Source organism: Dermacentor albipictus, chromosome 10, assembly GCF_038994185.2.
Source record: "Dermacentor albipictus isolate Rhodes 1998 colony chromosome 10, USDA_Dalb.pri_finalv2, whole genome shotgun sequence".
Lineage (NCBI taxonomy): Eukaryota > Metazoa > Arthropoda > Arachnida > Ixodida > Ixodidae > Dermacentor > Dermacentor albipictus.
The window spans coordinates 30,103,191-30,124,057 of NC_091830.1; the positions used below are offsets into that span (position 1 = coordinate 30,103,191).

A 20,867-nucleotide genomic window follows, 5' to 3' on the forward strand; every position below is an offset into this window, starting at 1 on the left:
TCAAAACTTCTCTGTCTACCTTGCACCACTACCTATGCCTGCAACGGATCTGGTCGTATCAATTTCTTCCCTGGTTTTTTTGGCACCAATACTCCTAACGACACTAGCTTATCTAGACTGCTGACCGGTTGATGCTTCCCTCCACTTTAAATCCATGCGCTTCCGGAAAGTGCAAGTTACCTGCGAGCATCATTGGGTGAACTGCTTCGCATTCCATTAGCATGTCCTGAGTGGTCTCTGGATTTTTGCAGTGAAGCCTACACATGCCTCATCTAGTAGCGAAAATTTGCTCCTGCATGTTTTTGTCCTTAGGAAACCACCTCAAGCTTCAAATCGGCAGGGAATTCCCTTGGTGTTATCGCATGGATTTTCCCTTCTGATTCATTTCTTCGCATTCTTGTATATCTCCATGGTCCTTGTTGTTTCCATTTTTTTCATCCAATCCATTGCCTCTGTTTCTCTCGCTTTCTTTTTGGTGGCTCCTGGTTGTCTATTTACGCTTTCAATTTCAACTTGGTTGCCAGGTTGGTAGGTAGGTAAAACTATTCGACAAAAGTGTCGTTCAAGGGGGGAGGGTAGCCTGCCATGTCTTGCCTTCCAGCCACCTCCCCGGCTCTGTTCACGGCCCGTAGCTGATCCTTCTGGCTTGTCCCGGCGAGGAAGGAGCGGTCATGGGAGAGTCGGGGGAGGGGGGTTCCTTCCGGCGGACCCATGTAATATGGTTTAGTGTAGCGATCTCTCCAAATAGCTTACAGGGGAGGTCGATGTTCCTTCGACCGTTAAGCTAGAAGAATAGTGGGCTGTTGAGCTTGTACCCAGAGGGGACATTCATATATCGCTAGTTCGAATACGGCTGGACAAAACACAGTTCCTTTAAAGCGGAGCTTTCTTTGCAGCCCACGCCCGCCTTCCCTGCGCCACTCTTGCGGGCCGTGGTAGTCTGCTGCTGCTGCTGGTCGTGCGTTCTCGCCGAATAGCTCACAGTCGGCGGCGTGATCTAGGAGCGATGGCTCACGCTACTTTCCCGCAGCTGTGGAAGGTAAAGGGGGAAATCGGGACTGCGCGTACGGGTCGCTGGCCGCTGGCGGGGAGGCTAGGACGCCGCGAATAGGTGGGAGAGAGGCCTCTACTCCTGTGGTGGTGCTATATGGCACGGAGGAGCGTGGCCGCATGGTCCCTACCTTGAAAGCCATCTGAGGTGGGCAAATTATCTAGGGATTCCGAGGGTTGGCGGCTTTATGCATATGCGATGTGTTCTCGCCGCTTAGCTCGCGTTGAAGCGAGATGCAGAAGGAAAGGCAACTCGCTCGCGGCTGCTGCCGCGATTCCTCACGTCAGCATGTTGATAGCGAGTGTCCGCGGTCATCGAAGCGATTTCTGTTCACGTTTGTCTGTATGCACGTGACACCCTGCTTGTTAATTTAATTAGAAAGAATGCTCGGATATTTATGTGACCGATAGAACAACTATCCAAACTTCGTATAGACGTCTCGACCTTTCGTCTTTCGGGCGAAACTGCGGTATTTATTTCTGCACCCTTTGGAAATGAACTTCGCGGCTTCTTCATTGCATCTCATTGCATGAGAAGCAAGCATTGCATTGCATTGCACACTGAGAGCACGCTGCAAGAAGCCGTCGACGCGATCGAAGACCAGCTAAACGGTTTCGGTTTGATCTGCTCACCGAGCAAGTCAGAACTGCTTGGTGAGCAGTTCGAGCAAGCGCACTTAACAAGAGCGATCCAAGAAGACTTACCAAGAATACTTAACAAGAGCGAAGCGAGGAATTACGAGGCTATTATGATCGTGACGAGGAACGGCCAACTGATCCCGGAGGTGGACTAATTCCGGGTGCTCGGCATGATTATGCACAAGTGACGGGGCAATGGCGAGACCATTTCCCGCTTCACAGCCAAGATTACCAACGCAATGCGTCTCGTCAGGCGGGTCGCAAACCACAATGCCGGCATGAAGGAGCAAAGCTTGATTCGGCTTGTGCACTCACTCGTAATCAGCCACGTCACCTACGTTGCAGCCATCCACAACTGGTTGCAGTGTGAAAAAAATAAGATCAATGCCCTAAAACGAGGACCTTACAAGGCGGAGCTCGGAGTATTCAAGTGTATGAACACCAACAAGCTCCTGAGCTTGGGGGTACACAATAACCTCGAAGAAATTGCGGAAGCGCAACGGACCGCCCAGTTGGAGCGGCTCTTGATGACCGAAGCCGGCAGGCGCATACTTCAATACTTGGGCTTCACGCCCGGGGCGAAAAAGCCTAGTAGCGACGTTCCTGTCCCGGACGGGACCCGGCGCGGGATTCGGGTAGACCTCGATCATCCCGAGAAACATGAGCCCGGAGTTTAACAAGGAGAGAAGAGCGGCGAGGGCCAAGGCCATCATCGACTTTCACGCAAAGGACGAGCACGCAAGGTTCGCGGATGCGGCAGAATACCAGGGAGACAGCGTGGCGTTCGTAGATACCGTCATCGAGGCGTCGTCCGGCGCGCGACGAGGGCAGCGGCGAGCTTACGGGTCCGAGAGGCGTGTCAGGAGGAGGTGGCCATTGCCTTGGCCATTGCCGACCCCGGGTGCCCGACGGTGTTGAGGGATTGGCGATGCGCAGAGTAGAATTATGCCAGGGGCAAAGTTTGTGGTTAGGCTGTGCGCGTTTTGTGCTCTACTGACCTGCAACGAGAGAATAGGTATGGTAAAATCAAGTGGTTCCCGGCGCACGCGGGCAACGATGCGTCGGAGAAGCACGATCACCACAACGAGACGGCAGACGCAGTGGCGCGAGCGCTAACCAACCACGCCACTGCAGCCGACCGTCCAACATTGTGCAGTGCCAAGGACCACATGACGACGTTCAACGAACTTAAACAGTTTCACCGCCTGGCTCGAAGCACTTTCCCACCCCCGCACACGGGGTTGAACCGAGCGGAGGTGGTGCTGTTCAAACAATTACAAACTGGTTCCTTACCCATCCCAGTGTTAATGATTCATCTTTACTCGAAAGTATATCAGGGATGTGTGCTTCGTGTGCCAGCGGGAGAGGGCCACCCTGACGCACATCCAGACTTCGACAAGTTCAACGATTCCGACGCAGCCCACGAAATCCAAACCTGAGCCATCCAGCAGGTCTCGGCGGCTCTTGAAAGACAAAGGTCGAGCGAAACCGACGGGACTGTCCCCCTCAGGGCGACCGACCGCGGGAGTAACAAGCGCTGGAGTTGAGTAGAGACCACCTGCTTTGAAGACGTCCGGGTCCCGCGTCGCGGCGCCATTTAGTCGTGGTGTCATTGTGCAGGCGGCTAGATAAAGTTGTTTCTCTCTCTCATTGAATGGCTCGGTGCACATTAGTTTTATATATAACTTACTAGGGGAACTCCGGCGCGATGGTAGTCCGACAATTGTCGAGATCAGTTCGGACTGTATTCTTCAATTTGAAGTTACATTCGTAGGCCGAGGAACAAAGTCGCCTTTATCGGGGAATCCCTAATGCATGTAATTTTGGTCAGGGTAGTACGTAAATGTATCTGCGCGTGGTCAATATATCATGTGTGCATGCGTTTATATGTATATTCACAATGCAAAAAAACATGCTTATTTCCATTCCCAATGTGCGGCCCGGAATTCAGAAGTATGTTTCGGTAGCCTCGTGGTCAAACACACACATCAGCTTTCAAAGGTCCAATGCTTTAGCTAGACAAAGGATGAAATTATATTTTCCCGATATAAGAAACACTCACGAAACACACAAAAACACCCTGTGCCGTCAAAACAGAAAGGAATTAAGTTAGAACATAAGTTCGTGATTTTCATTTTAGGAGTGCAAACGAACATTTAAAAGCATAATTACAGCAGACCATAACACAAGAAGCGACTTTTTGATGTCGCGAACAGTATATCGCGCCCAGTAATTTCATACAAATTTCCCGGTGGCATCACTCCAGCATTGGGTTGGTTTGAAATCGACGAGACACATTAAAAATGTCAGGACTTTTGCTGCCACCAGTCCTCCCGCTCTTCCTGGTGGATGACTTAGAGCTCTCCAGGATTCCGGTCTTGGACTTCTTGCGTAATATCCTCTGTACGAGGGTTCGTTTCATGTGATCCATGGACGTCCTGGAGAAGTCTGAAGCGCGCCTTGCCACGATTCGTGCTTCTTCCACCACTGTCGTGCGTGGCAGGACGCAGATGACGAGAAGGGAGACGAAGAGGACAAGTCCCGCAACGGCGAACACTAGGTCTTCGTGTCCGGCTGGCTTCAGGACGAGGGTCATTGCCGCGCACATGGCCGCGATACGCCCGAAGGCAAATGCCCAGCAGAAGACACCGGCTCGCACTGCCGATGGAAAGAGTTCCAGGACGTAGGTGTAACAGTGTACAAGGATTACGTTAGAGACACCCTTGGACAGGACGAGTAAAGTCTTTGTGATCATGACGTATCCACCGCCCACCGCCACACTCAGCGCGCATTGTATGGAACCCGTCAAGAGGAAGCACACGCTCAGCACTCTGACGAGTGCGACGCCGGTGATCAGGAAGTGCATCCCCGCGTACGTCGCCAGTGTGATGACAACCGTGAAGCACGGGATCCAAAATTCATTATACGCCGCTGTCGAAAAGGCGCCGAGGTAAAAGATAAAAGACATGGAGAAGCAAACGGCAAACATGGCCAACGCTCGACGCCGGAGGGAGCGATAGTCGACCAACTCTTCCATATCCGCACCTTCGCGATCTGCGTTGTTCTTGATCTGTTCTCTCAGCTTCTCCACGAGACAGGCTGTGACAGGAAGTGGGACATTGTTGGTTTCGGCAGCCTCCATCATGAGTGCTTCGGCCGCGTCCATTCTTCCTTTCGCGACGAGCCATCGGGGCGACTCTCGGGCGGTGGACAAAGCTGGGAGCAGGAGAGCCGTCGGGGCCAGGAACATAACCTGCTTCAGACGCCAGTCGATGACCACCGGTTTGAGGATGACACTCCAGACCTCACATAACGTGAGGCCCAGTACCGCCAGGAGGAGGCATTGCTGCGGCCTGTGCGCGTGCGTCATCACCTCGAACGGTATGAGGCAGGTAAAAATCATGTGTACCGAGACACTGGCCCCGGTAAGGAAGCGCACCACAGCGTACCACACGTAATTTGTGGCCGCGAAGGTGCACACCGTGCAGGCCACTAACGCTGCGGCTGAGGACAGGAGCATGGCTCTCCTTCCGACGTAGTCAACGAAGACTCCGGCTAGGATGAGGGCAACGACCGCGCCGGCGTTCTGCAGCGCGATAAGAGCGGCCGGAAGCAAGCGTCGGTCGCATACCATGTTCCAAGAGCTTACCGCACTGGCCTCGGCCGTCCGAACATCGTAGTCCCACTCTTCACAGGGCACGTCGCGTAGGTCGCTGGTGTCTTGGATGCATCGGCTGTACCACTCGTCAGCCCTGGTTAGTACAGCGCCACTCTTGCGATGCTCAGCGGAATCGATGTGGTCAGCGGGTGGCTTGCAGCGTTCGTAAATACGGCAGCGGCTGAAGCGTCCATCGGCCTCGATCGGTATGGCAATATTTTTCCAATCGGCTGCAGAGTTGTTGAAACCGGCGAGCGGCTTGCACCAATGGTCGATGTCGCCTGTGACAAGGGAGATCACCATGGCTTGGGAATTAACCGAGAACAGTCCCAGAAGAATGAGAACGAGCATCCTCGTCTGGAAGGGGCCGTGACCAAAGGCTTCCTCGCAGTCAAAAGACTCGCTTGTTTGGAGATCGGCGCCGGCCAGTCGCTGAGGGAAGACAACGTCCATCGCCTGGTTCTCAGATGTCGCTCTTCGGGTTTAGTAGTGTTGTGCGGTGTCCAAAGAGAGGATTCAAAGAGACAAGAGCTAGCGGTGCGGAGGGGCGGAAACGAACACTTCTTCTTCATCAGGTCGCGCTCTTCACAGTCTATCACAGTGGCGCGCGCCTTTGTACGGCGTTGGCATCTCCGCTTTGTACTTGGCGAACAGAAAATAGTTAATTTCGCTTCAACCTTTAATAAGGCTTGTACCCTAATTATCCTAGGAACCTGTCCTACTAGTCTGGTGTGCTCTTATCTGAATGTTATTCCATTATTTTCTTTAAAAAGAATATTCGGTGGAGCTCCTGTCTTGATCAATGCAGGCGTTCATGCGAATAACACCGAAGGAACGTAGGGAGATACTGTCTGCTTGCATTCATCCCTTTTGTGTAGTCGACTTGGCTTAATTTTCTGGTACGGACATCTTCAGTTTTTTGTTGCTCAACGATCAACACTCACTGCGCGCTATTGTTCCATTCGGTTCATTTCACCCCTTTCTTCACTCTCGGCTGTTTTTTATTCTGGCTTTTCCACCCCTCTGCGGTTGACTTCTAAATTTTTATGACGCCGATATGCAAGTCCTCGGCTCTTCTTTTGCTTGTCTACCGGGGCGCCTGCTCAGTGGCACATACCTATTGTGGAGGACGTTCACATACTTAGTTTCACATTTGCATTTGCACATAGCGAATGGACAAAGCTGACTATTCGGGCACATACCCAGTGACACATTCCCAGTTGCACATATTCAGTGGCCCAAGTCGTCTATTCTTGCACATAACTAGTCGCACATACCCAATGTCCCAAGTGGTCTGCTCCAACATCACCTATTCGGAGAATGAACAAAATGGCGCGTGCACATACCCAGCGGCCAATAGGGATGGGGGAACACTCCTAATGTGAGAAAGCAGTGAGGCCGGTCGGAAAAGCTTTGTCTGTGACCTGGCACACTGCGCAGTCAAAAGTGAGAATGGGAAAGGCAAAGTTGACGTAAATCATGTGTGAAGAAGAAGACGCGCCTCGCGGCACAGCCGCATCGCCAAGGCGCGGCTCGTTTCGGCTCGCGCTGTTGATTGCTGGCGTCCGTTTGGACAGTGCTTCGGGCTGCCTCGCCGTTCCCGGTTGCTGTGCCTTCGCATTAGGTGCCGCCAATAAACCTTTGTTCAATTGGGGGGGTGCGGCGACTCAAACCCCGTCGCTTGAAACACTGGAGCTGAGATCAAGAACGCTACCTCCCGCCATGACCGATAGCTCATCCCAAACGGCACGGACGCCACAGTCCGTCACCTGCACCGGCGTTCCACAACAACGGGACCCCAAGATCTTCAGCGGTGCAGACGACGAAGACGTAAAAGGCTGGTTTGCGTCATATGAACGGGTGAGCGCACACAACAAGTGGGATGATCCAGCCAAGTTAACCCACGTCATCATTTATCTGGCTGGTGTTGCCCAACTGTGGTTTCACAACCACGGAAGTGACGTACCCACATGGTCAGTCTTCAAGACAACCTTTACGGAAGTGTTCGGCCGACCCGCTGTTCGCAAGCTGCGTGCCGAACAACGCTTGCGCGCCCGAGCACAGCAGATGGCAGAAACGTTCACAAGATACATAGAAGACGTCGTGGACCTTTGCAAACGAGTCAACGCCACAATGCCCGAAGCTGAGCGAATTCGCCATATACTGAAAGGCTTCGATGACGGCGCATTCCAGATGCTCCTAGCCAGGAATCCGCGCACGGTGTCTGAAGTTGTCAGCCTATGCCAAAGTTACGATGAGTTAAGGAAGCAACGCGCTTCGACTCGGCGTCTTCTGGGAAGCGACGACATGTTGGCGAGCCTTGTCAACATGTACGACCCATCCTCATTCCTTCAGCGGGTCAAGGACTTTGTGCGTGAGGAAGTTGCCCGCCAACTTTCTTTAGTCCCCTTACCTCAGGAGCCACCTACCGTCTTCGAAACACGCTCCGCACCCTTATTTCCGAAGAGGTCGCCCAAGTTGTCCCTTCCGCACACCATCAGCCGCCTGCAGCCACGAATCTCAACTCTGCGCTGGCAGTGCAGCCTGTCGCCACGCCTATCACCTATGCGCAGCTAGTCCTACCTGTGGCCGCGCCTCTTACGTACGCGCAGGCAGTACGCAGGCCTCCACAGGCGTCTTTTGCGGCCCAGTCCCAACCGCTGCCACCGGAAGCCCATGCTGCATCTTGGACCGCACCGCGAGCTAGTCCTTAAGGGACACCTGACAATCGACCCATCTGTTATTCTTGCTGCACTCCCGGACACGTCGCCCGATATTGCCGCCGTCGCCCTCAAGCGTTCGGCGACGCCTCGCGGCCCTTCCAGTACGGCAGCCAGCCATTTCCCCAATACGCCGCTCCTTCTCCCCCTACCGTACGCTCGTGCTGACATCCCAGAATTTCCTTCGCGTCGCTCGGCATCCCCTCGGCGACGCTCGCTCTCCCCAATGCGTCGGCGATCCGTACCACCTGACCAGGAAAACTGAACGTCGCAGTTCATGAGGCAAGAACTGCGCCCCATTCGAACTGTCTAAGTCCTCGCGCCTCTCCTGCTAACGTGGTCGAAATTTGTGTAGAAGGTGTTACTGCATTCGCTCTTGTGGATACCGGCGCAGCCGTTTCTGTGATGGCCGCCAAACTGTGCCTTCGCATTAGGCGCCGCCAATAAACCTTTTCTCACATGCTAGATCTAGGCCGACATACTGAAAAGTGCCTGAAGTTCTCAAAGAATGCTAATTGTATTAAAATTTCACTTTTGAGTGGCCCTTGTTGTTTATTCTGATAGACACCCTGTGGTACATGCCCATTACACATACCCAATGGGCCAACTTGTCTATTCGTATAGACACTCAGTGGATACAATCGCTGGTGTCTTGCGTACATTCCAGAATCGGCAAACCTATTCGTATCGGGAATACAGTGTGACGAAATAATCCTCTTTACGCAAGACGGCTCCTGTATTCCCCGAATGCCGAAGATACACATCCTCGGCATGCATATAACAGCCAACGGGTCAAACATAGAAGCTTTCCGCAAAATCCAAGGCCAGGTTACAGTGGCTACCCGCCTGATCAAGCGCATTACGAACAAGCGCACGGGCATGAAGGAGGACAGCGTCATGCGCCCGATACACTCTTTCGCAATCCGTCACATTACTTATGTGGTTGCTTTCCACAACTGGAATCTCACCGAAAGGGAGGAAACCAACACCCTTATACGCAAGACTTACAAGATCGCCCTTGGCCTACCGGAGTCCACAAGCACTGCTCGTCTGTTACAGCTGGGGGTATACAACACGCTTGAGGAAATTGTGGATGCGCAAAGAGCCTCGCAACTTCAACGCATGTCCCTGATAGCCACGGGCCGGTACATCCTGTAGAAGAGGAAGAGGTAGCGTTTGCGCTTGCGCTTACCGATTACCTCTGCTAAGTAGTGCTTAGCGACTCAGAGTCCGCAGTTCGGAACTACGCGCGGGGGCGCATTTCCTGCGAGTCATCAAACGTCATCAAACGACATAAGAGAAAGAATGAACAAAACAACCGCTCTAAGTCGGCCATCAATCGGTGTTAGCACGCCAATAAAATTGCCATGTGTTGGGCGACAGCAAGACAAAATATTTCAGTGTCATCAAGCGCTATAGAAGCATGACTGCCACTCCCTGCCCCCGTTATCTTTATCTCGCGGGTCTCTACAAATTATCTTGTGGTTCGATCTTCTTACTTATAATGGACTGTTGAATTTTCAAACTTCGGTGTACTATTGCCTTGTGAATTGCCGTCTCTTACGTGCAATGCAAGATGTATGTGCGTAATCCTTGTTGTGGGATTCGGGTGACAACGGCCACTTTGGCTCACATATGCTTTCCCACACGAGAAAGGCACAGAGTACACCACTGAAGTTGAGCATGAAAGGAAATTCCTTGCATGATTAACACCGCAACCAGACCGATTGCTTACATCTGTAGTGCAACTAATGGTGGCGAGCTCGTTCTCCGTAGAGAAAACGACATCGACACCATAGCGATGCGCTAACCTTTTCAACTTATGCGACAAGCACTGGACCCAGGTGATGACGGTCAGCTTTTCTTTCTCAGTGCCTCTAGCTTCACGTATACCCTTTTTCGCTTCCTGCTCGTTTATTCCTTCGAGCAATCTTTTTACCCGACGCAGATATGACGGCCTGTGGGAACCCCGCCATCTGGAGTAGGGCTACTTGCCCTGACACACTGTCCCTTAATTTCTGGAGGCAGAACTTCAACAAAGCGTTCCTCAGGCTAGACAGAGCAATACCATTCTTGATCAATTTGGAGCGGCTGGAACGAAAATCCAGGATTGGCTTTCTGGATCTGCGCTGGTACTCCTAGCATGGGATGGTTAGTGACATCTATATAATATCGGTAAATTCCAGTCTTTCTTGAAATTTGTCCACTAAAGCCTCCAGCTGTTGTTGAACAACATCGATGCGCTTTTGCGCATACAGTAGCAACCATTACGAGTGTGTAGATGAGTGATGTGTGCTGCATACGCGTGACAACCTTTCAAGGCGACAACGACAAAGACACAGAAGAAAAGGGCGTAGGAGAGCGACCCTGAGAAAAACGTAGCGCTTGCACCTGAACAGCACTACAAAATACACAACTAAGTGATAACTCTCACACAATTTCCACCTTTTCGTTTCGGCGTTTGACCAAAGGCGAACCTGCCATGCGTGGAAGCTGCGTTGATTCAGTTTCTGCTTCAAGGAAAAGAAAGCGCTGTCCAACTGTGACGGACGACGCGCTATTTGCAGTAACACGTGTGCAGGGGATCCACCCCGGTATATTTCCCTTTATTGCCCTAGAAAGTATATCGCGAGTGTAATAGCGTCAATATGCAATCATGTTTGAAGGCAGTCAGAACTCAATGACAGATTTCCTGTCTTTCCTTCATCTTACTGCTGAAACGATAAGTGGCTATGTAAATGCATACGCAGGTAATACGTGAGCAAAAGTGTGCTCGCTACATGCTCGTCAGAAAAGGTAAATTTATTCGGAATTGTGAAGCGCACAGCGATATTGACGAGTTTAATGAAAATATATAAATATGAGTTCAAACTGCTGTCCTGAACTCCATGCGACATGGCGTGTGCGTTAATTTTGATGAAGGGAGTACGTATACAAATTATGGCTTTGGGGTCATTAAAGCACGAGCGCGTGCGTTTATTTGAATGAGAAATGGAGCAGCAACACAAAAATAACGTTATCATCTTTTTTTTTCATCCTCAGCGCGCAGCCTGGTATTCAGGGGCAAGCTCCAGTAGCCTCCCGGCCAACAATACACAACTTTCAGAGAGTTGAATGCATTAAATCCGGAAATGAGAAAAATTGTATTTGCCACTGAAGGAAACGATTTGCAACGCACAGAAACTCGCTATGGCATGAAAACAGACAAAAAGTTGTAACATTAGCAGATTTGCGTTTTTCTTTAGGTCCAGCGTAGAGGAACACTTATGTAGCATAGCTACTGCTAATACGAACACAGGAACCGACTATATGCTGTTGCGACCCCAACACCATATGTAGAGTCACTTCGTAGTACGCTTCCAGTGGTATTCTTCAAGCACCCACTCGGAGTGAGATCGACGAGACATTTTAAATCTACTAGGACTTTTGCTGCCACTGCTCGTTACACTCTCCATTCTGGATGACTTGAAGCTCATCACGTTTGCGACCTTGCACTTATCGCGTAGCATTCGCTCCTCGAGCGCTCGCTTCATGTAATCCATATAGATCGCAATGGACTCTGAAGCGCGTCCGGCCTACATGCGAGCTTTCGCCGCCACATCGAAAATCCAATATGCTGCGCCGCCAAGAAGGCGTCGACGTAAAAAAACAAAAGACACGGAGAAGCAAATAGCGAAGGAGCCCAACGCTCGACGCCGGAGGGAGTCATAGTCGACGAAATCTGCAATGTCGTCACCCGTGGGGCCCTCGTGACTCTTGTTCTGCTCCTACAGCTCGTCCACAAGACAGGTCGTAACAGGAGGCGGGGCATTGTTAGTTGTGGCCGCCTGCAGCATGACTGGTTCGGCCGCGTCCAGTCTTCCTTTCGTTACTACTCTCGCGTGGCAGACAAAGCAGGGAGCAGGAGACCCGTTGGGATAAGGAAGATAAATTGTTTCAGGTGCCAGTCGATGACGATGGGTTTGACGATGACAATCCAAACCTCACATAACGTCAGGCCCGGAATCGCCAGGAGGAAGACTCGCTACGCCCTGTGCGCGTGAGTCATCACTTCGAACGGTATGATGCTCGTAAAAATGGCGCGAACGGCAACACTGGTCCCGGTAAGGAAGCGCACCACAGCGTGACGCACGTAATCTGCCGCAGCGAAGCTCACTACCGCTACTGCAGAATCCAGGAACATGGCTCTCCTGCCGATGTAGTCTGCGTAGTCTAAGAAGGCTCCGGCCAGGTTGAGGGAAACAACCGTGTTGGCGTTCTGCAGGGCGACAAGGGTGGCCGGAAGCAAACGTTGGTCGCACACCATGTTCCAAGAGCTTACCTCACTGGCCTCGGCCGTACTAACGTCGTAGTCCCACTCTTCACAGGGCACGTCGCGTGAGTCGTTGGTGTCCTGGAAGCAGCGGTTGTACCACTCGTCGGCTCCGGTCAGTACAGCGCCGCTCTTCCGATGTTCAGCGGAATCGCCGAGTTCAGCGGGTGGCCTGCAGCGCTCGTAAACGCGGCAAAGGCGGAAGCGTCCATCGGCTTCGATCGGTATGGCAATATTCTTCCAATCGGCTGCACAGACGTTGAAACCAGCGGGCGGCTTGCACCAATGGTCGACGACACCGGTGACGAGGGAAATCACCACGCTTTCGCAATTAGCCGAGAAGACTCCAAGAAGAATGAGGACGAGCATCCTCTTCTGGAAAGCGCCATGACCAAACGCTTCCTCGCAGTCAAACGAATCGCTTGTTCGGATATCGGCGCCGGCCAGTCGGTGGGGGAGAATGACGTCCATAACCCGGTTCTCAGGTATCGCTCTTAAGGTTTAGTAGTCTTGTACTGTATCCAAAGAGACGACTGCAGAATAGAGCTAGCTGTGCGGACCTGCCGAAACGAATACTTCTTCATCAGCGCATGCACTTCACACGCTGTCATAGTGTCGCACGCCTTTGTGCGGCGTCAGCGTTTTTGGTTACTACTTATCCAACAAAAAATGGTGATAAGATCTTAACCTTTATTAATGTGATTAGAAAGTTTGGGCTAATAATTCTCCTACGGGTTGCTGGTATCTAAATGCTCTTCCATGACTCCCTTAAAAAATATCCAACGAACACCTGTGAGGAATTATGTCGACGTTAGCGTGAATCGAATTGAAGCAAAGTAGAGACCCATCTTGTCACATTTTCTTCTTAAGTGTAGCCATACTGTTGAATTTTCGGTTAACGACATTTTCTGCCCGTTTTTCTAGCTCAACGCTTATTGCTCAATGCCCGCTGCAGATGGTCTCATTCTGTTAATTTCGCTTATTTCTCCACACTCAGCTGTTCTTGGTGTCTGCTTTTTCACTCGTCTGTAGCTGATTTCTTCTATTATATGAGGCCGCCTTCACGTCTTGTCTCCTTCTCTGCACGACTATTAGGCAACTGCCCAGTCACACATACCAAATTATGGAGGATTCACCAAGAATGTTCACGTATCGAGCATTCCATTTGCAGTTGCGCATACCTATAAAGAAAGGGGTCAGGCAAGGAGACGCCATCTCTCCAATGCTATTCATAGCATGCTTAGAAGTATCAAGCTATTACGATTGGATGGCCGATGAGTGAGGATCAACGCGAATATATCTACAACTTTCAGTTTGGAGATGGCATTGTCGTGTTCACCAACACTGGGGAAGGACTACAACAAATTCATTAGTACCTTAACCAAGGAAGTTTAAACATGAAGTTGATGAATAATATGCAGACAAAGACGGACGGAGCGTATTTGTTTTCTTTATTGATAACCTTGCAGACCTTTGTTTGACATTGTGTAACAATCAAAATGAAAAATCTATTTGTCTCGAACAAACATAGGCGTTTGCAGCAGAAATGCTGTCGCCCGTTATACCGTGTGTTTCAGAGAACACTTTCAAGATTTTGTAAAGCTTTCCTGTGGCAGATGGCGCAATTCTAGCTCATGAGTTGGTCTACTCGAAGAGGTGGACATTATCTGCAAACAAATAAAAACATTTTTGAGTAATTATAAAGGCACTAACTAACTTTTGAACTACTTACCTTATGGCACAAGTTGTATTTTCCACTTTCTAGCCGTGTTGTTCACTAAGCAGATCCACTTGGAACGAATTACCAGGATGACAACCTTTTCAAGAAGTCCGCATCCAGATCCTTTTTGTTTGACTGCATAAAACGACGCGTCTTGATAAGGAAGTAAATGGAATGGAGGGGGGGGGCAATGCATTTCTCCGTAAATATGGGGAATTAGTATCTTGAAAGTGATGTCTTCCTGAGAATTCATTGCAACTGGACCCGCCTTGAGAACTCCATTTTCTATAACCTGTAAATTGCAATGTGCAACGTAAGGTAATTAGTTAAAACTGACTTAGTGAATGTTTGTTAATTAGTCCTCTATGTATGTCAATTTCTTGTGCAAGCAGTGTCCGCCAGTTCGAGTACACTACGTAATGAACTAGAATTGTATTATCTGCCAGAGGAAACCTTTAAGAATTTTTGAAAGTGTTCGCTGAAACACCCCGTGTATACAACGCAAATGCCGTAGACGGCAGGGGATGGCATTGCAATGAAGTTGATAACATGCATGACAGGGCGAATAAAACATAGTATCTACATAAAGTAACCTATCATATACATTACTGTAGCGAAGTGTAAGGTCAACACATTTAGCAATAATGCCGGCATCCACGTCAGAAAAGAAAAGAAGTTAGTGTCCACTGACTGTCGGAATGCGTGTGATCCGCATAGAGTTTACCCCACATTTCTGCGAGTATGTAATTGCTACTGCCGCCCAAGATGACAGAATGCATACGAGGAGCCTCAAAACGACACAGAACACATTTTAAATACCGAATTAACAATAATAGGGTTCTTTGAGTGTCCTCTGCTTCCTTGACATTGAGTGACCTGCGCAAACAATGTCACCCAGCACGATGCATTCAGGATAGGCCCAGTGTACTGTTCGCATGTGCTAGTGTGTGCAAATCACGTAGAAAGTTACTTCAGATTAACGGCATGCGGCTCCCTGCGACAACCTTCGCTAAAGCTACTGCGCCTTTCCCTGCTTAAAGTATTAAGGCACAATTTCCGACATGTGCGAGAAGGAAGGCAGATCAGCAATTGCGGCTTACTATAACCACCCTTGATAGTAGCGCCTACACTTTGAGCAATAACATTTTTTTCCGTGTAGATAATCAATAGCGCAGCTATCAACAGCCCGCAGTGCAAATGTGCATCGGCTTAAAGGAGGCTGCTTTCTTCAAAGAGGATTTTCATTACTATATGTCCTGATGCTTTCTCTGAAGTTCACTGTGAATTTCTGCATGCAATGCAACTGAAACCTGTCGCATTCTTTCCTTCCTACGATACGTCTATACATTAGAAGAAACCGTCCTGTTGTAAAAGTTATGGAGATGCCACACACAAAGATTGGCCATTCTCGTTGCGGTACAGCTTTCTGGCTCTGGTCGTTGCGCTGATGTCCTCTATTTCGCAGGTTTGATCGCCATCGTGGAGACAGCAGTTGAACGTTGCGAAGGGAAAAACGCTCGTTAGCTGCACGTTAAGAAACCTTATGGGGTCGAAATCATTATGGCGTCAATTATTTTAGGTCGCGCTGAAGAGTGGTAATCCGATTTATTTGAAGCATGCGCCTTTTTATCAGCCTCCCGGCTGACAGTCTTACACAGCATGGTTGCCAAGCTTGAGGACCCTGGTTGGCAGGCCCGATACAACTTATTTATGTGACCGATGGAACAACTAAGCATATTTTGTATAGACGTCTCGACCTTCCGTTTCGTCTTGGGGGATAAACGGCGGCATTTATTTCTGCCCCTTTTGAAGATTGGCTTCGCGCCTTCTCCATTGCATCTCATTGCATGGCTCGGTGCGCTATAGTTTCGTGCTTAACTTACTAGGGGAACTCTGGCGCGGTGGTACTCCGACCACTGTAGAAATCAGTTTGGACTGTGGTCTTCAATTTGAAGCGACATTCTTAGATCGATGAACAAAGTCTGCTTTATCGGAGAGTCCCTAGTCCCCGTAATTTTGGTCAGGGGGGCATGCATATGCACTATACGTGCGCGTAGTCACTGAAACATCTGTGCATGGGTTTATGCATATATTCGCAATGGAAAAAAATCATGGTCCTTTGTTTCCCATTTCCAAGGTGCAGCCTCGAATTCTAAGGTAAATTTCAGTAGTATCATTGTCAAACACACACATCAACTTTCAAAGGGCCTATGCTTTAGCAATCCAAAGGATAAAATTATATTTGCCAGGTAAAAAAAAAGAACGCTCACGAAACACACCGAAACACACTGATCCATCAAAACAGATAGCAAGCTAGAACATAAGTTTGTGCTCTTCTTTGGACTGAGTGCAAATGAACAATAAAAGTCATAATTATAGCAGATACGAACTCAAGAAGCGACTTTTTGATGTCACCAACAGGACATCGCGCCCAGTCATTTCATGCTGAGCTTCCGGTGGCTTCATTCCGGCATTTGCTTGGTACGAAATCGACGAGACACTTTAGAACTTCCAGGACTTTTGCTGCCACCGCTTCTCCCACTCTTTCTGCTGGCTGACTTGGAGCTCTCCACGCTTCCGGTCTTGGACTTATTGCTTAATATGCTCTGTACGAGGGTTTGTTTCATGTAATTCATGGACATCCTGGTGAAGTATGAAGAGCGTCTGGACACGATTAGTGCTTCTTCCACCACTGTCGTCCGTGGAAGGACCCGGATGACGAGAAGGGATACGAAGAGGAAAAGTCCCGCAACGGCGAACACCAGGTCTTCGTGTCCAGCTGGCTTCAGGACGAGGGTGATTGTCGCGCACACGGCCGCGACACGCCCGGAGGCAAATGCCCAGCAGGCGACACCGGCGCGCACGGCGGATGGAAAAAGTTCCAGGACGTAGGTGAAACAGTGTATAAGGATTACGTTAGAGACGCCCTTGGACAAGACGAGTAAGGTCTTGCTGATCGTGGCGTGTCCAGTACCGACCGTCACACTCAGCGCGCATTGTATGGAGCCCGTCAACAGGAAGCACGCGCTGAGCACTCTGACGAGTGTGACGCCGGTCATCAGGAAGTGCATCCCCGCGTACGTCGCGAGTGTGACGACAACCGTGAGGCATGGGATCCAAAATTCGTTATACTGCGCCGTCGAGAAGGCGTCGAGGTAAAAAACAAAAGATATGGAGAAGCACACGGCAAACATGGCCAACGCTCGACGCCGGAGGGAGCGATAGTCGACCAAGTCTTCCGTGTCCGCACCTTCGCGGCTTGCGTGGTTCTTGATCTGTTCTCTCAGTTTCTCCACGAGACAGGCCGTGACAGCAAGCGGGGTATTGTTGGTTTCGGCAGCCTGCATCATGACGGCTTCGGCCGCGTCCAGCCTTCCTTTCGCGACGAGCCAACGAGGTGACTCTCGGGCGGTAGACAAAGCCGGGAGCAGGAGAACCGTCGGGGCCAGGAACATGACCTGCTTTAGACGCCAGTCGATGACCATAGGTTTGATGATGACACTCCAAACCTCACATAACGTCAGGGCCAGAGCCGCCAGGAGAAGGACTTGCTGCGGCCTGTGCGCGTGCGTCATCACCTCGAACGGTATGAGGCAAGTAAAAATCATGTGTACTGCGACACTGGCCCCGGTAAGGAAGCGCACCACAGCGTAGCGCACGTAATTTGTCGCTGCAAAGGTGCAGACCATGCAGGTCATTACCGCTGTGGCGGAGGACAGTAGCATGGCTCTCCTGCCGACGTAGTCTACGAAGGCTCCGGCCAGGATGAGGGAAACAACGGCACCGGCGTTCTGCAGGGCGACAAGGGTGGCCGGAAGCAAACGTTGGTCGCACACCATGTTCCAAGAGATCACCGCACTTGCCTCGGCCGTCCTAACGTCATAGTCCCACTCTTCACAGGGCACGACGCGTGGGTCGCTGGTGTCCAGTAAACATCGGTTGTACCACTCGTCGGCCCCGGTTAGTGCAGCGCCGATCTTGCGATGCTCAGCGGAATCGCCGAGTTCAGCGGGTGGCTTGCAGCGTTCGTAAATGCGGCAGCGGCTGAAGCGTCCGTCGGCCTCGATCGGTATGGCAATATTCTTCCAATCGGCTGCAGAGATGTTGAAACCGGCTAGCGGCTTGCACCAATGGTCGACGTCACCGGTGACGAGGGTAATCACCATGGTTTGGCAATTAGTCGAGAAGAGTCCCAGAAGAATGAGAAAGAGCATCCGCTTCTGGAAAGGGCCATGACCAAACGCTTCCTCGCAGTCAAACGACTCGCTTGTGCGAAGATCGGCGCCGGCGAGTCGGTGGGGGAGAAGGACGTCCATCGCCTGGTTCTGAGGTCGTGCTCTTCTGGTTTAGTAGTCCAGGACAGTTTCGGAAAAAAGGATTCCTGACGAGAGCCAGCTGTGCGGACCTGCCGAAACGAATACTTCTTCTTCTTCTTCTTCCCCAACATGCGGGCTGCACACTCTGTCACAATGTCGCGGGCCGTTGTACGGCGTTGGCATTTCCGCTTGCTACTTGGCGAACAAAAAATAGTTCATTTCGCTTCGTCGCTTAACAATGCAATTACCATGTTAATCCTAGTAACCTGTCCTACTAGTCTGGTGTGCTCCTATCTAAGGGCTGTCCCATGAGTTTCTCAAAAAAAAAAGAATACTCGGTGGAACTCCTGTCATGATTAATGCAGGCGTTCATGCGAATAACGCTGAAGCAATGTAGAGACCCACTGTTTTGTAAAATTCTTCCTTGTTTCTAGTCGATTCGTTCAATTTTCCGGTTTGGACATCGGCACTTGTTTGTTGCTCAACTATCCACACTTAATGTACGCTATTGCTCTATTCGGTTGATTTCACCCCTTTCTTCACGCTTGGCTGTTCTTGATTCTGGCTTTTCCACTTCTCTGTAGTTGACTTCTAAAATTTTATGCTGCCGATATGTCACACCTTGGCTCTTCTTTTCCTTGTCTATCGGGGCGTCTACTCAGTGGCACATACCCATTCTGGAGGCCGTGTACATACTTAGTTTCACATTTGTACTTGCACATACCGAATGGACAAAGCGGAATATTCGGGCACACACCTAGTGACACATACCCAGGTGCACATATTCAGTCACCCAAGTTGTCTATTCGTGCACATAACTAATGGCACATCCCCAATGTCCCAAGTGGTCTACACCCAAACTACCTATTCGGAGACAGAACAAAATGGCACACATACCCAGCGGCCAACAGGGATAGGGGTACATTCTTAATGTGAAGAAGCAGAAAGGCCGGTCGGAAAAGCTGTGTGTGTGGTTTGCTACTCTGCGCAGGGAAAGGTAAGAAGACGAAAGAACAAGTTGGCGTAAATGATGTTAAATCCATGCGGACATACTGAAAAGTGCCTGAAGTTCTCAAAGAATGCTCATTGCATCTGAATTACACTTTACAGTGGCCCATGTTGTCTATTCTTGCAGATACCCAGTGCTACATGGGAAGGAAAGGAGGAAAGAGAAAAGCAGAAGGCTGGGAGGTTAACCAGAAAAACGTGCGGTTGGCTACCCTACACCGGGGCAATGGAAAAGGGGAAAACAATGATCACAGGGAGAAAGAGGAGGGAAGGAAATAAGGAAATCGTAGTGAGTTCGCTGACGCGTGTGGTCTCACTGAAATTGCATTAATAGTCACAGATGGTCGCACAAGCCCGTCGTCCTTAAGAAGCACAAAAGCGCCTTCACCGCTTTATGTGCCGATGGGCGATGGGGGCAGTGTTCCTGCAGCACCTGCACAGAAAGCGGCCGATTGTCCAGCTTTTAGAAAGCTTTGGCAAGTTCTTGTCTCTGGTGCATATTGTGGACAGTGGCACAGCAGGTGGCCGATGTTTTTTCGGTGCCAGAAACCTCGCAAGGTGCACTATGAGTCACTCCAATTAATGTAGAGTATGCCTTTGTGAAGGCAACTCCTAACCAAAGGCGACAGAGAAGCGCAGCTTCACGTCGAAGAAGTCCGAGTGGAGGTCGGAGTTGGAGGGAGGGATGCGTTCCAATTGCGCTTTCAAGGACAGACGCCGCAAGGCAGCTTCGACACCTGGCACGCAGTCTCACACTGACCGAAGGGAACTCACCAAACTTACGACTTACAGTGGTACATGCCCATTACACACATATGTGTAATGGGCATGTACACATACGCAAATTGGCCCATTACACATATTAAATGGGCCAATTTGTCTATTCGGATACATACTCGTTGGGTACAATCGCTGGTGCCTTGCGTACCTTCCAGAATCCCCAAACATATTCATATCGCGAATACAGTGTGAATACACAAGGTTCAGCGATAACATAGACAACAGGTTAAATCAACGATAACATTCGAGAACGCTGCAATGCAGGCATGGACGCGCGTCCTGCGCTGAGCAGTAACTTCAATTTTCCAGCGGGTGAAATGCGGTCCCCCGAAAAATCAAAACCAGGTACGCGTGACAATATCCGAAGGCACAAGCTTGCGTGAAGGAGCGGAAATATGGACCTACATGCCTTAGATTGCTACAAATTCCGGAAAAACCTCTATCGTGCTGGTGATGTGGCTGCGACAGTTCTTGTAGAACCCACGTCCCTCAGCACAGCACCACCATGCTCTAGCTGTGACACCAAGCGCAACGACCAGGGGCGCAGCCGGGGGGGGGAAGCTAATGGGTAAGCAGCCCCCCCCCCCTAAATTTTTTCGTGCTGTCCATGCACCGCCGGCCAAAACAACCCCCGGCGCGGGAAATCATGCTCGATTTCGTCTAG

At 50.5% G+C, this 20,867-nt stretch overlaps 2 protein-coding genes and 1 long non-coding RNA gene across 3 annotated transcripts in view; all 3 read right to left on the minus strand.

Annotated features, from left to right (window-relative positions):
* Positions 1-3,946: 3,946 nt before the first annotated feature.
* LOC135912222 (solute carrier family 22 member 7-like) lies at positions 3,947-5,800 on the minus strand. Its single transcript, XM_065444599.2, has one exon. The coding sequence runs from the start codon at positions 5,798-5,800 to the stop codon at positions 3,947-3,949; it is 1,854 nt and encodes a 617-aa protein (XP_065300671.2).
* A 6,291-nt stretch (positions 5,801-12,091) lies between these two features.
* LOC139050862 (solute carrier family 22 member 7-like) lies at positions 12,092-12,850 on the minus strand. The gene has a single exon (XM_070527657.1). It carries the CDS (start codon positions 12,848-12,850, stop codon positions 12,092-12,094), a length of 759 nt encoding a protein of 252 aa, XP_070383758.1.
* A 1,070-nt stretch (positions 12,851-13,920) lies between these two features.
* Positions 13,921-20,867, minus strand: part of LOC139050486 (uncharacterized) — a 70,403-nt gene continuing 63,456 nt past the window's right edge. The window contains exons 2-3 of the long non-coding RNA XR_011508899.1: positions 14,112-14,234; positions 13,921-14,046 (exon numbers count right to left, since the gene is read on the minus strand). This is a non-coding gene — a long non-coding RNA (uncharacterized lncRNA). The remainder of the gene's footprint in view (positions 14,047-14,111; positions 14,235-20,867) is intronic.

What these genes read in the sequence shown, in the direction of transcription:
- LOC135912222 (XM_065444599.2), bottom strand. Translation starts at nt 5,800, where the DNA reads ATGGACGTTGTCTTCCCTCAGCGACTGGCCGGCGCCGATCTCCAAACA.
- LOC139050862 (XM_070527657.1), bottom strand. Translation starts at nt 12,850, where the DNA reads ATGGACGTCATTCTCCCCCACCGACTGGCCGGCGCCGATATCCGAACA.